The sequence below is a fragment of the Heterodontus francisci genome, chromosome 19 (genome assembly GCF_036365525.1).
Source record: "Heterodontus francisci isolate sHetFra1 chromosome 19, sHetFra1.hap1, whole genome shotgun sequence".
NCBI classification, from domain to species: Eukaryota; Metazoa; Chordata; class Chondrichthyes; order Heterodontiformes; family Heterodontidae; genus Heterodontus; species Heterodontus francisci.
In genome coordinates, this window is record NC_090389.1 from 62,116,317 (window position 1) to 62,129,720 (window position 13,404).

At 45.6% G+C, this 13,404-nt stretch overlaps 1 protein-coding gene across 4 annotated transcripts in view; it reads left to right on the forward strand.

Moving 5' to 3' along the window:
* The window catches only part of phf2 (PHD finger protein 2), a 128,006-nt gene that overhangs the window by 66,729 nt on the left and 47,873 nt on the right, over positions 1-13,404 (forward strand). For all 4 annotated transcript variants that reach the window (XM_068051766.1, XM_068051768.1, XM_068051767.1 and 1 more), the window contains exon 8: positions 4,225-4,312. In XM_068051766.1, the coding sequence (XP_067907867.1) occupies positions 4,225-4,312 (88 nt within the window). The remainder of the gene's footprint in view (positions 1-4,224; positions 4,313-13,404) is intronic.

Sequence of the window (13,404 nt, forward strand, 5' to 3'; positions counted from 1 at the left end):
AATATATATGACAAACAACTAAGGTCCCAGCACCGATCCCTGCGGCACACCACTGGTCACCGGCCCCCAATCTGAAAAACAACCCTCCATTACCACCCTCTGCCTCCTATCACCAAGCCAATTTTGTATCCAATTTGCTAGCTCACCCTGGATCCCATGTGTTCAAACCTTCTGGACCAGTCTACCATTCGGGACCTGGTCAAAGGCCTTGCTAAAGTCCATGTAGACAACGTCCATCACCCTGCCCTCGTCAGTCCCCTTGGTCACCTCCTCAAAAAACTCAATCAAATTCGTGAGACATGATTTCCCACGCACAAAGCCATGCTGACTATCCCTAATCAGACCTTGCCTTTCCAAATGCATATAAATCCTGTCTCTCAGAATCCCTTCCAATAACTTTCCCACCACTGATGTAAGGCTCACCGGCCTGTAGTTCCCTGGCTTATCCCTGCTGCCCTTCTTAAATAAAGGCACAACATTAGGTATCCTCCAGTCTTCCGGTACCTCACCCGTAGCTAATGATGATACAAAAATCTCTGCCAGGGCCCCTTGCTTCCCATAGCATCCTAGGATACACCTGGTCAGGCCCTGGGGATTTATCCACCTTAATGCGCTTCAAAACCTCCAACACCACCTCCTTGCCAGACGTCCCTTTACCTGTAAACAGCCTCTCCCATTCAACTTTTGAGAGTTCCAGTCTGATGCCATCGAAATTAGCCTTCCCCCAATTTATGACTTCAACCTGAGGACCAGTCCTATCCTTTTCCATAACTATCTTGAAGCTAATAGAGTTATGGTCACTGGTCCCAAAGTGCTCCCCCACTGACACATCAACCACCTGCTCAGGCTCATTTCCTAAGAGGAGGTCGAGTGTAGCCTCTTCTCTAGTAGGGCCATCCACATACTGCTTCAGAAAACTATACTGGACACACTTAACAAATTCTTCCCCATCTGATCCCTTAGCACTAAGGCAGTCCCAGTCAATTTTCCTGCACCCACAGCAGTATTTTTCTTGGGTCTTACTGCTGTTGCAGTTAAAGCCACAGCCTGCTCTGCTGTGCCTTCCATCAGTGTCCCCTCTCCTGTACTGGTCAGGTGTGCCCTGATTAACCCTATAGGCTTTCCCCATAGTTTCCAGTAGTTAGCTCTGAGGTGACCTGCCTTACTCCAATGGAAACACACAGGTCTCCAAGTCTCACTCCTGCTCTCAGCACTATCTTTTTGGGCTTGAGGAGGGTCCCCTGTGTGTCCCGCTTTCCTCTCTCTCCCAAGACTGTTTGGGCTCCTATTACCCAACCAGCTCTTATCCTTTTCAGGGTTATGGGGTGACTGGGGAGGTTTTCCCTTCGGGTATGGACTTGTATATGAGAGCAAACTCATTAGCCAGAACTGCGGTTTGCCTCACTCTTTGAACTTTTTTGTTCCTCCACATGGGTTTTTATAGGAAGAGGGAGTGAGTTTTTAAACTCCTCAAGAAGAATCACTTCTTTGAGGTTTTCATACGTGGGCTGCACTTGAAGCGCCCTTAACCACTGGTCAAAAGCCAGCTGCTTACTTCTCTCAAACTCATGGTATGTTTTCCAGAGGATTCAGAACTTCTGGAGGTATGCTTCTGGTACTAGCTCATATGCCCCAAGGATAACATTTTTCGTCAATTCATAGCCTGATGAACTCTCTGGCAACAGTGAATAAATGTCATGGGCTTTTTCTGTTAGCTTGCTTTGTAGCAGGAGGGTCCAGCTCTCAGCCGGCCATTTTAACTGTCTCGCAAGCTTTTCAAACATGACAAAAAAAATTCTTCCACATCTCCCTCATTGAACTTTGGGATCAAGTGGGAAATTTTAAGAGCTCAGTACATGGTCCATATTGGCTATGCTTTCACTGGCAGCTACCGTGTTGCCCCCTAGCTAATTCAAGCCGCCTTAACTCCCTTTCCTCCTGCTCCTTCAGGAAAATTCTCTTCTTCCCTCTCAATTCTCTTGCTTTCTTTCTCTTCTCTCTCTCTCTCTCTTGCTTTTTCCCTGTCTTCCAATTCAAGTTTCCTCTGTTCCAATTGTGTTTTTGCTCATATTACCCTGTCTGAATCTGACTGTAACCCTGGTTCTGATTCTTCAGGTTCAAGTGAAAAACGGTTGGCCACAAGTCTTAGGAGTTTGGATTTCTTAGCTTTTGCACGGAACGTAATCCCAAACTGCCCAGCTACATTCCACAACTCTTCCATAGATAGTGCCTTTAACATCCCAAGTTATTTCACCCTGGCTTGGGAAGGTACTGGCTTTGGAAGCGGACATGTTAGTCTTTTAGCAACACAAGCCACAAGAAAACCTGTATTGAAGTTTTTTTTTTGACAGGGATCAATTTGGTTTCCCACTTGCAATTTCTCCTTTGTCTGTGGGTTACAATGCCAGACTAGAGCCCCCAAATTTCTGTTACGACTGGGTGAGGAAGGGGGTCTCAGGCTTCCCTTTCCCCCAACTCTTTGGTTTGACCGCAACAGTGTTTATTCTTTTTTTAAACACAGTGATTGAACTTACCACTTCAGTGAGCGCGTGGTGCTATTCCTCTAAAATAATTGCAAATGAACCAATCAGACAGGTTTTCTTGAGTTTAAACAAAATAGATGTAAGTTTATTATCCTTATCACTCTAAACCGGTTAAAATTACTAAAATACATGACACATCCAGGTCCACATTCACACAAGAGCCACACACACACTCACACTAATAGATAGCTGAGGGCAATAGAGTTGGGTGTTTGGAGTATAGTTTGTAATAAATGGAATTTAAATACAGTTCAGTAGTCCCAGAGTTCTTAGTTAAAATTGTAATCCTGAAGTCCTCTCTGGGCCACATGCACGGTGGCAAACTTGTTTGTATCCTGGTTGCTGGTTGTAGGAGTCTGTAGACTTGGCTGTACCAGCTGCCACCGGGTCTTCTCTGGATCTGTACTGGAGAGAGGGAGAGCTGCCCTGTGGATCGCTTCTTAGTTACTGTACTCCTGAGTCACAACTCACAATCTCGCAGAGTTGCACACATACATGACATGACCAGCTCTTTGTGTTTTCTTTGAAAGTCAAGGCTCTCCCCTCAGGCTCTCCAGACATACTTGGTGGGGGGGGTGGGGCCTGAGGGAGGGCTTGGCTCTTTCAAAGTCAATGGGTGTCGATGGCTCTTGATGACCACATTGACATGGTTATCTCAGGTAATTGAATCAGAGAGCACCCCATTGTTTTGGCTAGGCTGAGTTAATCCTGTTTGTCTCCAGTCTAAACCTTTGGTGTTTCAAATACAAAGTTTGTGGCCATCTTGGCTGCTAGCTGTTCTTTTACAAAAATTATTTGTAACAATTCCAGTAAAAGTCTCAGGCAAAGTTCCAATCGATGAAATTAATATTTCCCATTTGGCATGTGGGGTTTTCATAACGAAAGGTTCAGCATAACTTTCTTGCTTTTGTACTCAATACCTCTGTTATGAAGCCCATGTTGCTGGTTTAGCTACAGATGCATATTGATCTATAAATAATTCTTACAGTGTATCTCAGGAATCTTTAGGTGACAAAAGTTTAGCATTATATAGTGCAGAATGTGCTTCTATACAAATCTGCATTTCAAAAGTTAAATGTGGCGTATTCGAACAGCAATGATGAGAGAGCAGGTTAACAGAAGGGTATGTTTTCCTTCTTTCATTAATTGTGGTTAAAAAGTAATTAGCATAGGGTTGTGTTCATTGCTTAATATTCATTAAACAACGATATGTTGGATTATAACAGTAGGTTTCTGTCCTATTTGTTATAGTATTAATTGTGTTTAATTGTATGCAGGTGGTGACCATTAACTAGGGTTTCACTTGAGCACTGATAAAGAGATAGTAATTGAAACTGTGCTATGGTTGGGTTAGGAGGTGTATGTTTGTAATGCTTAACTCTGTAAATAAATATAAGACAGAGTTAAGATTGGTTCCAGTAACATCCTTCACCAACTGGCCTTCTGGAATATAACATACAGCACTAGTTGCGATAGATTTTAGTGTATATGCTGCAGTTGTTTTGGGCTTTGAATATAAAGTGATTTGTACTTTTTGTAAAGAGGGTCATGTATTCCAATTATATGAAAGGATTGAATTTTGCAAATCTCCAGTGATATCCAGAGCAACACAAGGCTAACAGATTTCTGCCAGTAATGTCTTCTGAACAAATTGTAACAAATGTGCATTATTTATTAATAGGTTGGATTTATGCAACATTGACTCCAGTGGACTGCTTGGCTTTCGGAGGACACTTCTTGCACAGTCTAAACATCGAAATGCAGTTGAGGTATGGTATTCTTCTGTTTGATAGTAGTAAAACTACTGTTCAAGAAAGCAGTTGTGTTCTGGGAAAGAGGTCTGATGTCTGTGGTTTTTTAATTGACAACAGAATTTATCCAAATATGCTGTTATTAAGTGAAAAAAACCAAAATGACAGTTTTTGTTCCTCGAACAGAAAAATGCATGGATGCATTATAGTTGTTCGAGCACACCTTGATTTATATGTTAGTGGCTACTTTTTTAACAAATATCTGTACGATATTTTATGAAAGTCAAAGGTCCAAGCCTTTCCTTCCTCCCAATCCTCATCTGCTTGCTGCCCTTCGTGACGTCATCTGTAGGCATTGTGTTTGCTTCCACATCTATGCTGACTCCAACTCCAACTCTCCGCCATCCTGACTCAATGATTACTGCACCACTATCATATACTACTGTGTTCATCGAACATCAACTCAGGAATGAGCTTCTGCTATTTAACATCAGGACAACATCCCTCTTATTCTGCACCCAGTAAACATTCATCATTTTTGTTCCTGACTCGAGTACCCTATCCAACTGCTTGCACAGACTGAACATGGCAGTGTACAGTCAGGGTGTCCCATTTGGTTATGAGTTTAACTTTGGGCCCCAAAACACATGCATCACTGCCTAGCAAAACTGGAGTCAATGGAGATCGGGGGAAAACACTCCGCTGGTTGGAGTCATCCCGAGCACAAAAAAATGGCTGTGGTTGATGAAGGTCAGTCATCTCAGCTCCAGGACATCGCTGCAGGAGTTCCTCAGGGTAGTGTCCTAGGCACAACCATCTTCAGCTGCTTCATCAATGACCTTCCTTTAATCATAAGGTCAGAAGTGGGGATGTTCGCTGATGATTGCACAATGTTCAGCACCATTCGTGACTCCTCAGATACTGAAGCAGTCCGTGTAGAAATGCAGCAAGACCTGGACAATATCCAGGCTTGGGCTGATAATTTGCAAGTAACATTCGCGCCACCAAAGTACCAGGCAATGACTATCTCAAACAAATGAGAGGCTAGCCATCTCCCCTTGACATTCAATGGCATTATGGTTGCTCAATCCCCCACTATCAACATCCTGGGGGTTACCATTGACCAGAAACTGAACTGGAGTAGTCATATAAGTACCGTGGCTACAAGATCAGGTCAAAGGCTAGGAATCCTGCGGCGAGTAATTCACCACCTGACTTCCCAAAGCCTGTCTACTATCTACAAGGCATAAGTCAGGAGTGTGATGGACTACTCTCCACTTGCCTGGATGGGTGCAGCTCTAAAAGCACTCAAAAAGCTCAACGTCATCCAGGACAAGGCAGCCCTCTTGATTGGCACCCCATTCACAAACATTCACTCCCTCCACCACCAATGCACAGTTGCAGCTGTGTGTAGCATCTACAAGATGCACTGCAGCAACGCACCAAGGCTCCTTCAACAGCACCTTCCAAACCTGCGACTTCTACCACCTCGAAGGACAAGGGCAGTAGTTGCATGGAACACCACCGCCTGCACGTTCCCTTCCAAGCTACACACCATATTAACTTGGAACTATAGCACTGTTCCTTCACAGTCGCTGGGTTAAAATCCTGGAACTCCCTTCCTAACAGCACTGTGGGTGTACCTAACCCAAATGGACTGCAGCGGTTCAAGAAGGCAGCTTCCACCTTCTCGAGCAATTAGGGATGGGCAATAAATGCTGTCCAAGCCAGCGATGCCCACATCCCATGAATTAAGAAAAAAAAAAAATCTGTTGCTGCCGCCTTGTTTAATCTACTGTTACTCAATTCCAGCAATGCCAAAATGCTTATCCATGCTTTCACTACATCCAGGATTGATTTTTTTCCAATGCTTTCCTGGCTGCCACCCACACTCCTTCCTACACAAACTCCAACTCACCCAAAGCTTCCCGTGTGTAACACCAGGGGAGATCAACTCGTGGTGTATTGAAAATTTTAGTTCTGCACGCAATTCCTGGTTATAAAACCTGGCACTTACTGTTTGCTAAACCTTGCTTCCCATTGTCACTCTTCTAATGTCACATTTTTGTGTTAATTTTTGATCAATTATGAATTGCTGTGTCCACATTTATGTTGGAAATCATAAATGTAAAACATTTTATCACACCATTATACAAGCTGGCCAAAGGATATCGCTGCAGGAGTTCCTCAGGGTAGTGTCCTAGGCCCAACCATCTTCAGCTGCTTCATCAATGACCTTCCCTGCAACATAAGATCAGAAGTGGGGATGTTTGCTGATGATTGCACAGTGTTCAATACCATTCTCAACTCCTCAGGTACTGAAGCAGTCCGCACCGGCATGCAGCATGACCTGAACAAAGAACAGTACAGCACAGGAACAGGCCATTCGGCCCTCCAAGCCTGCGCCGATCTTGATGCCTGCCTAAACTAACACCTTCTGCACTTCCGGGGCCCATATCCCTCTATTCCTTTCCTATTCATGTATTTGTCAAGATGTCTCTTAAACATCGCTATCGTATCTGCTTCCACCACCTCCCCTGGCAGCAAGTTCCAGGCACTCACCACCCTCTGTGTAAAAAATTTACCTCGCACATCCCCTCTAAACTTTGCCCCTCACACCTTAAACCTATGTCCCCTAGAAACTGACTCTTCCACCCTGGGAAAAAGCTTCTGACTATCCACTCTGTCCATGCCGCTCATAACTTTGTAAACCTCTATCATGTCGCCCCTCCACCTCCGTTGTTCCAGTGAAAACAATCCGAGTTTTTCCAACCTCTCCTCATAGCTAATGCCCTCCAGACCAGGCAACATCCTGGTAAACCTCCTCTGTACCCTCTCCAAAGCCTCCACGTCCTTCTGGTAGTGTGGCGACCAGAATTACACGCAATATTCTAAGTGTGGCCTAAGGTTCAACAGCCCCAACAAACAAATTTCTCTGCAGCACCTGTGGAAGAGCCTGTCACTCCAGAATTGGCCTTTATAGCCACTCCAGGCGCTGCTTCACAAACCACTGACCACCTCCAGGCGCGTATCCATTGTCTCTCGAGATAAGGAGGCCCAAAAGAGGAAAAAAAAGAGAGGCCTAAGGTTCAGTACAGCTGCAACATGACTTGCCAATTTTTATACTCTATGCCCCGACCGATGAAGGCAAGCATGCTGTATGCTTTCTTGACTACCTTATCCACCTGCATTGCCACTTTCAGTGACCTGTGGGCCTGTACGCCCAGATCTCTCTGCCTGTCAATACTCCTAAGGGTTCTGCCATTTACTGTATACTTCCCACCTGCATTAGACCTTCCAAGATGACCTGGACAACATTCAAGCTAGGGCTGATAACTGGCAAATAACATGCGCGCCACACAAGTGCCAAGCAATGACCATCTTCAACAAGAGAGAATCTAACATATCCCCATAATGTTTAACGGCATTACTGTCGCTGAATCCCCACCATCAACATCCTGGGGGTTACAACTGACCAAGAACTTAACTGGACAAGCCATATAAATACTGTCGCTATAAGAGCAGGTCAGAGGCTGGGAATTCTGCAGTGGGTAATTCATCTCCTGACTCTCCAAAGCCTGTCCATCATCTACAAGGCACAAGTCAGGATTGTGATGGAATACGCTCCACTTGCCTGGATGAGTGCAGCTTCAATAATCCTCAAGACACTCGACACCATCCAGGACAAAGAAGTCTGCTTGATCACCCCATCCACTACCTTAAACAATCACTCTGTCCACCACTGGTGCACAGAGGTAGCAGTGTGTACCATCTACAAGATGCACTGTAGCAACCCGCCAAAGACTCCTTCGACAGCACCTTCCTGATCTCTACCACCTAGAAAGACAAGGGCAGCAGATGCATAGGAACACCAACACCTGCAAGTTCCTTTCCAAGTCACAAACCAGCCTGACTTGGAGCTATTTCACTTTTCCTTCACTCTTCCTCTGTCAAAATCCTGGAGCTCCCTTCCTCACCACACTGTGGGTGTACCTACACCACATGGGCTGCAGCAGTTCAAGAGGGCAGCTCCACCACCACCTTCTCCAGGGCAATTAGGGATGCACAACAAATGCTGGCCTTGCCAACAACACTCATATCCTATGAACAAATAAAGAAAGGATGGTGCTGGTCTATGTTTTTGTAACAAATCATTTAAGATACTTTCTGAAAATTTTTATCTGAAAATTGTTGGCCTGCCTTTTTTTCAGTACCTGAAATTTCTATTGTCCAAAATAAGAGTTCAAGCAAGAGTTAAAAGAAATTAAATGTAATGGGGCAGTGGTCGTGATGGGAATTGTTAAGCCATCATTTGTGGGACGTGGGTGGCGCTGGCAAGGGCAACATTTATTGCCCATCCCTAGAGAATGAGAGGGTCGCAGAACAGGAAGATTGAGTGAATGGATGTGAAGGGAACCACTGAGGGCTATATTTTCCTCAAAGCCCCACCCTAAATGCAGCTTCCAGTCATTTGTGGCTCCTTTTCCCCTCAAAAATCTTCATGACACCCATAAAGAATAAGTCAAATACAACGAAAGAAGCAGAAGAAAACAAAGGGAAGTAAAAAGACAAATTACCACCACCATCGAAATGCTACCATATCCCCAGTTCATCTTTCCACCACTGTCACACTTGGCACCATCCATCTAGTTCTGCCACATCCTTTCACCCTTCTCCCACTCCTTCTCAGACTGCCCTCCGTGATCCCATGCTCTGCTATCTGGTTCCTAGTCCTTCCAGACTTTTGTACCCTCTTCCCACTGCCTATAGGCACCTTGACCGCCCTCCATTGCTCCCACATTCAAAACAGTTGCTCTTCTCCAGACCCTCTTATCCCCTCCAGTCATCCCATAACCCATGGTCTCCATTTCCAATGCTTCCATACACCATGACCAATCACATGGCTCCTGCCTCCCATTTCCTGCAACCTACTTCACATTACCTGTAAGCTGAAGCATGTTTCCTGTTACCTTAAATAAAAGCAAAATACTGTGGATGCTGGAAATCTGAAACAAAAACAAGAAATGCTGGAATCACTCAGCAGGTCTGGCAGCATCTGTGGAAAGAGAAGCAGAGTTAAAGTTTCGGGTCAGTGACTCTGCTTCTCTTTCCACAGATGCTGCCAGACCTGCTGAGTGATTCCAGCATTTCTTGTTTTTGTTTCCTGTTACCTTCCTCTTTATCCTGGGTTTAAAAAAAAAATACCTGGCGATAAACGCAACAAAATAGTTAAAGCGAACATTTAATTGTAACTAACAAGAGTTTCTGCACAAATATTCACATAATCATGAAATTTGAGTCTAACACTCCTAGAATACTGGTAATAACAATACCATTTGACTTAATTAATCACCATAAATTAGTGACCTGAATTATATATGTTAAAGAGCAGAAAACAATGTATCCTCTAACTCATAAGAAAATATTGCAGGGGGTGTGCGTGACTATGTAATGTCTGCATGTACTTCCTGGCAACCTTTTCTAAGTTTCTACTCGCATATATAGAATAGAAAATGTTTATGTAAACTTGTCATTCCTGTTATTACACCCTCACACCTGTTTTAGTACTGTACGATCTCAGCTTTGCATCCCCACTCCTCAGCCTGTACTGCACTCAACCAAATTTACACTACAAAATTGGACAGGGCCCAAATAATTAACCTGTGTGCCCATTGTTTCCGATGCAGGCGGTACCGAACCTTTGTGCTGCCTGTTGATTTGCATGATAGCTGTGTGCAGCCAGTGCTAAACGTGCTGCTAAGTGGCTGCATGCCTAATAGGGGCCCAGGTTTATGCACACTAGCACCAGTTAAAGCAAGCCTCCACTACTTAAAACTAGCCTGCACCTCATGGAGCCAGCCTACACAGGTTAAAAGGACTGGAGCAGGTGCTGGAATTGGTTGCAGAAGAGAGTGAGAGCAAGAAGAATGCTGAATGAGTGTGCTCCAAGGTGCGCTGGACATCTTGGTGGAGGAGGTGGACAGGAGGAGAGATGTCCTCTATCCGCAGGGAGCCAGGAGGCCCACCAGACAAAATCTGCAAATGCAGTGGGAACAGACAGCAATGATGGCCAAAGCTAGGACTCTAGCCCTGAGGACCTGGATGCTGTGCCACAAGAAGTTCAATGACCTCATACGAATGATCAAGGCCAGTGAATGCATCTTCAAATGCCACATCCCATGAACTGCACCACTAGCCTCATACACTGCTCAATGCACCATACCCCCGTCACTCACCTACCAAAAATATCTATCAACCATGATGCATACATAACATTCATAGCCTCATCTCACCTTCACACACAGCACTGCTACAAGCCTCACACCCACATCTCACAACTTGCATACGCTACCAACTATTCTACCATGACAGTCACATCACCCAAACATATTGCACCACACTCGCTCACATGCCTCACTATCTCTTGCAGGATAAGGTGGTGCATAATCAGAGGCAGCAGTACCTACCCTGCAGGGGAAAGGCATAGCAGCATGTCCTTACCCTCATACGGGAGATGGTGCTCGCCATCATTGGAGTGGCCATGATTGAGGCTGTAGCCAGGGGCAGGGCTGAAATCATCAAAGATGACGGTATACTCATACTTAATGCTCCTTCTCACGTCACATTTTCCCCTCATCCCACAATCTCTCCTGATTTACAAGCTGAAGATGGTGTAATCATGCACCTCTTACTTTCCCCCACCCCGGCTCCCCTTTTCTACCCTTGTGTCTTTCTCCTTTCAGGTACCCAAGAACTGCAACATGTTCAGGCAGTCATGGACAAGAAAGAGGTGAAAGAGCAGGAAGACAATGATGAAGAAGAAACACTGTAACTTACACTCACATTTGCAGCCACCAGCTCAGATACTGACACTGCGTGTACTTGGGAGGACAGTTTAGAGAAAAGTTCTGCACATGTGAGACACTGGGCAGCTAGGGCAGGGGACAAGAGTAGCGCAGGTGCCAACTTGCCAGAAGGAGAGACTGCGTAAGAGTTCTGCTGCAGTTCTGAATCAGATGAGTGGCTTAGAGTAGAATGCTGATGGGTAGTAGCACACTGAAATGCTTGGTGCATTGGCAGGCCTACCAGATAGTTTGCAGTCAATGGTACGAAGCATGGAGGAAGCCAGAACCAACTTAACACAGGGCTTTGTGCAGAGCTTGGAGCCTATCCTTTCCAGTGTGGAAGTGGTGGCCAACTCCAGGAGAATACTTGCGGACCCATCCATGATGCTGAGACTGTTCTCATGAAAGGTCAGCTTGCTGCCACGCAAGCTCAGACTGCTGGCATAACAGCTGCAGATACAAGAGTTCAAAGGGCCTTACAGGGTGTCACAGCATTCCGGCAATCTGTCTTGTAACATTGTTAGGATTGCTGAGGCGCCGTCCCAGGAGAGTGACAGTGGCTCCATGGTGCACGTACCGGCTCTCCTTTCTCTCAGGATGATGACATTTGCGCTCCTACCACCGCCACTCTGCCAGTATTCTGAAAGTTGGCTGCCAGCCAGCCAGCCCAGACTGCTGCCTCTCATGCCGTGGTGGTGTATTCAGAAGCTGGGCCTTCTAGGCCTAGAACTGCTGGAGGTCGTCCTGCAAGGCCATCTGCAGTTTTCCCCATTGAATGTCAGCAGCCTTCTACCAGCCATGTTGCAGCCTCTTGAGTAACATTGTGTAGGAGTACTAAAACAAGCAAAAGCACATGGAAGACAGGCACTAAGGGAATGCACAAGGATCAGTAGTTGACTTTTGTAATGCAACGTGGCATGGTTTGATTTACAAATTTGATTTGGAATGTTTGTTTTGTGGTGGCTTTAATCTTAGCATTGTGGTCAAGAGGACACTGTGATGATTAGTAACAGAGGGAAGGTGATGTGTGGAACTGTTGGTGAATGGGAAATTGAGGGTACATTCACTGGTACTGTAGTCAGATGAGTCGATCACAGACAGCCTAACCAGAAATGGGATGAGTTGGTTGCCTCCTTCCTTCCTCCTCCTCTTCAGCTCCTCGCTGTAAACCTGGTGGCAAGGACTGTGCCTCATGCTGGTGAGTTGTGCAGCATGCAGCAGACCATGATAACTCTTGACATTCGCTCTTCCGAGTACTGAAGGTCTGTTCCTGAGCGATCCAGGCCAGGGAAGCATTATTTACGCACCCAATAGTCTGCTTGATCACATTTCGTGTAACTGCTTTTGATTATATGTTTGCTGCCCATGTGTGTGTGGGTTGTGCACCAGAGGCATGAACCAGGTGATAGGTGGATCGTTCTTGTCACCTAGGAGCCACCCTCTGGTTTGTCATGGTGGCTCAAATGCAGATGTTACAGTGCACTGATGCAAAGCGAAGGCATCATGCTTGCTGCCAGAATACCAGGCATTGTCCTGTATGATACACTGAGTATGGTTGAACACTAGCTGGATATTGAGGAAGTGGAATCCTTCCAAGTTGCGGTACACCTCAGATTTGACATATGGCGCTTGAAAAGCATTGTGCTTCCAGTCAGGGGCACTCTGCACCATGGAGCAGCCTACAATCTTCACAAAGGCTCCTCCTCTTCTTCATTCTCCCTCTTCCAGTAGCTTATCCCACTCTGTGTCACTTCTGCTCATTCATCAAGTCATGCTGTAGTCCAAAGGGGATGCACACTACTGCACCCATGTCTGGCAGCAGGTGGTTTCATGCAGATTCCTTGAAGTAAGGACAAATTGCTACACCATGTGCCTCATCACTCCTTGTAGACTTCAGCAACGTTAAACAACTCTGCAAGCCACCAATTGATTCTATAATCGCAGAAAGAGCCTGTAGAAATCAATCAGCAACTAATCTGAAAGTAATTGATGATCTCTTTAAATAGAGTTGGTTGGGAGGTCCTTCCTGCTGCTGATCAGCTGTTCAGCTGTGCGAGGTTAAGAGAGGGCGTTAGCTGGATCAGCGTTACACTGTAATTGACGTCATGATCTGCCTACTCTGCATATTTCGGCGGAAGCTCCTTGCGCACAAGCTGACACCCTCACCAAAATGGTCTCTGCCAAGGCTAGCACCAGAAGCAGGGATGAGAAATTTCTGCCAAATGGCGGAGTGGGGTTTCGGAAATCTGTCATTGGCTTCTCTCT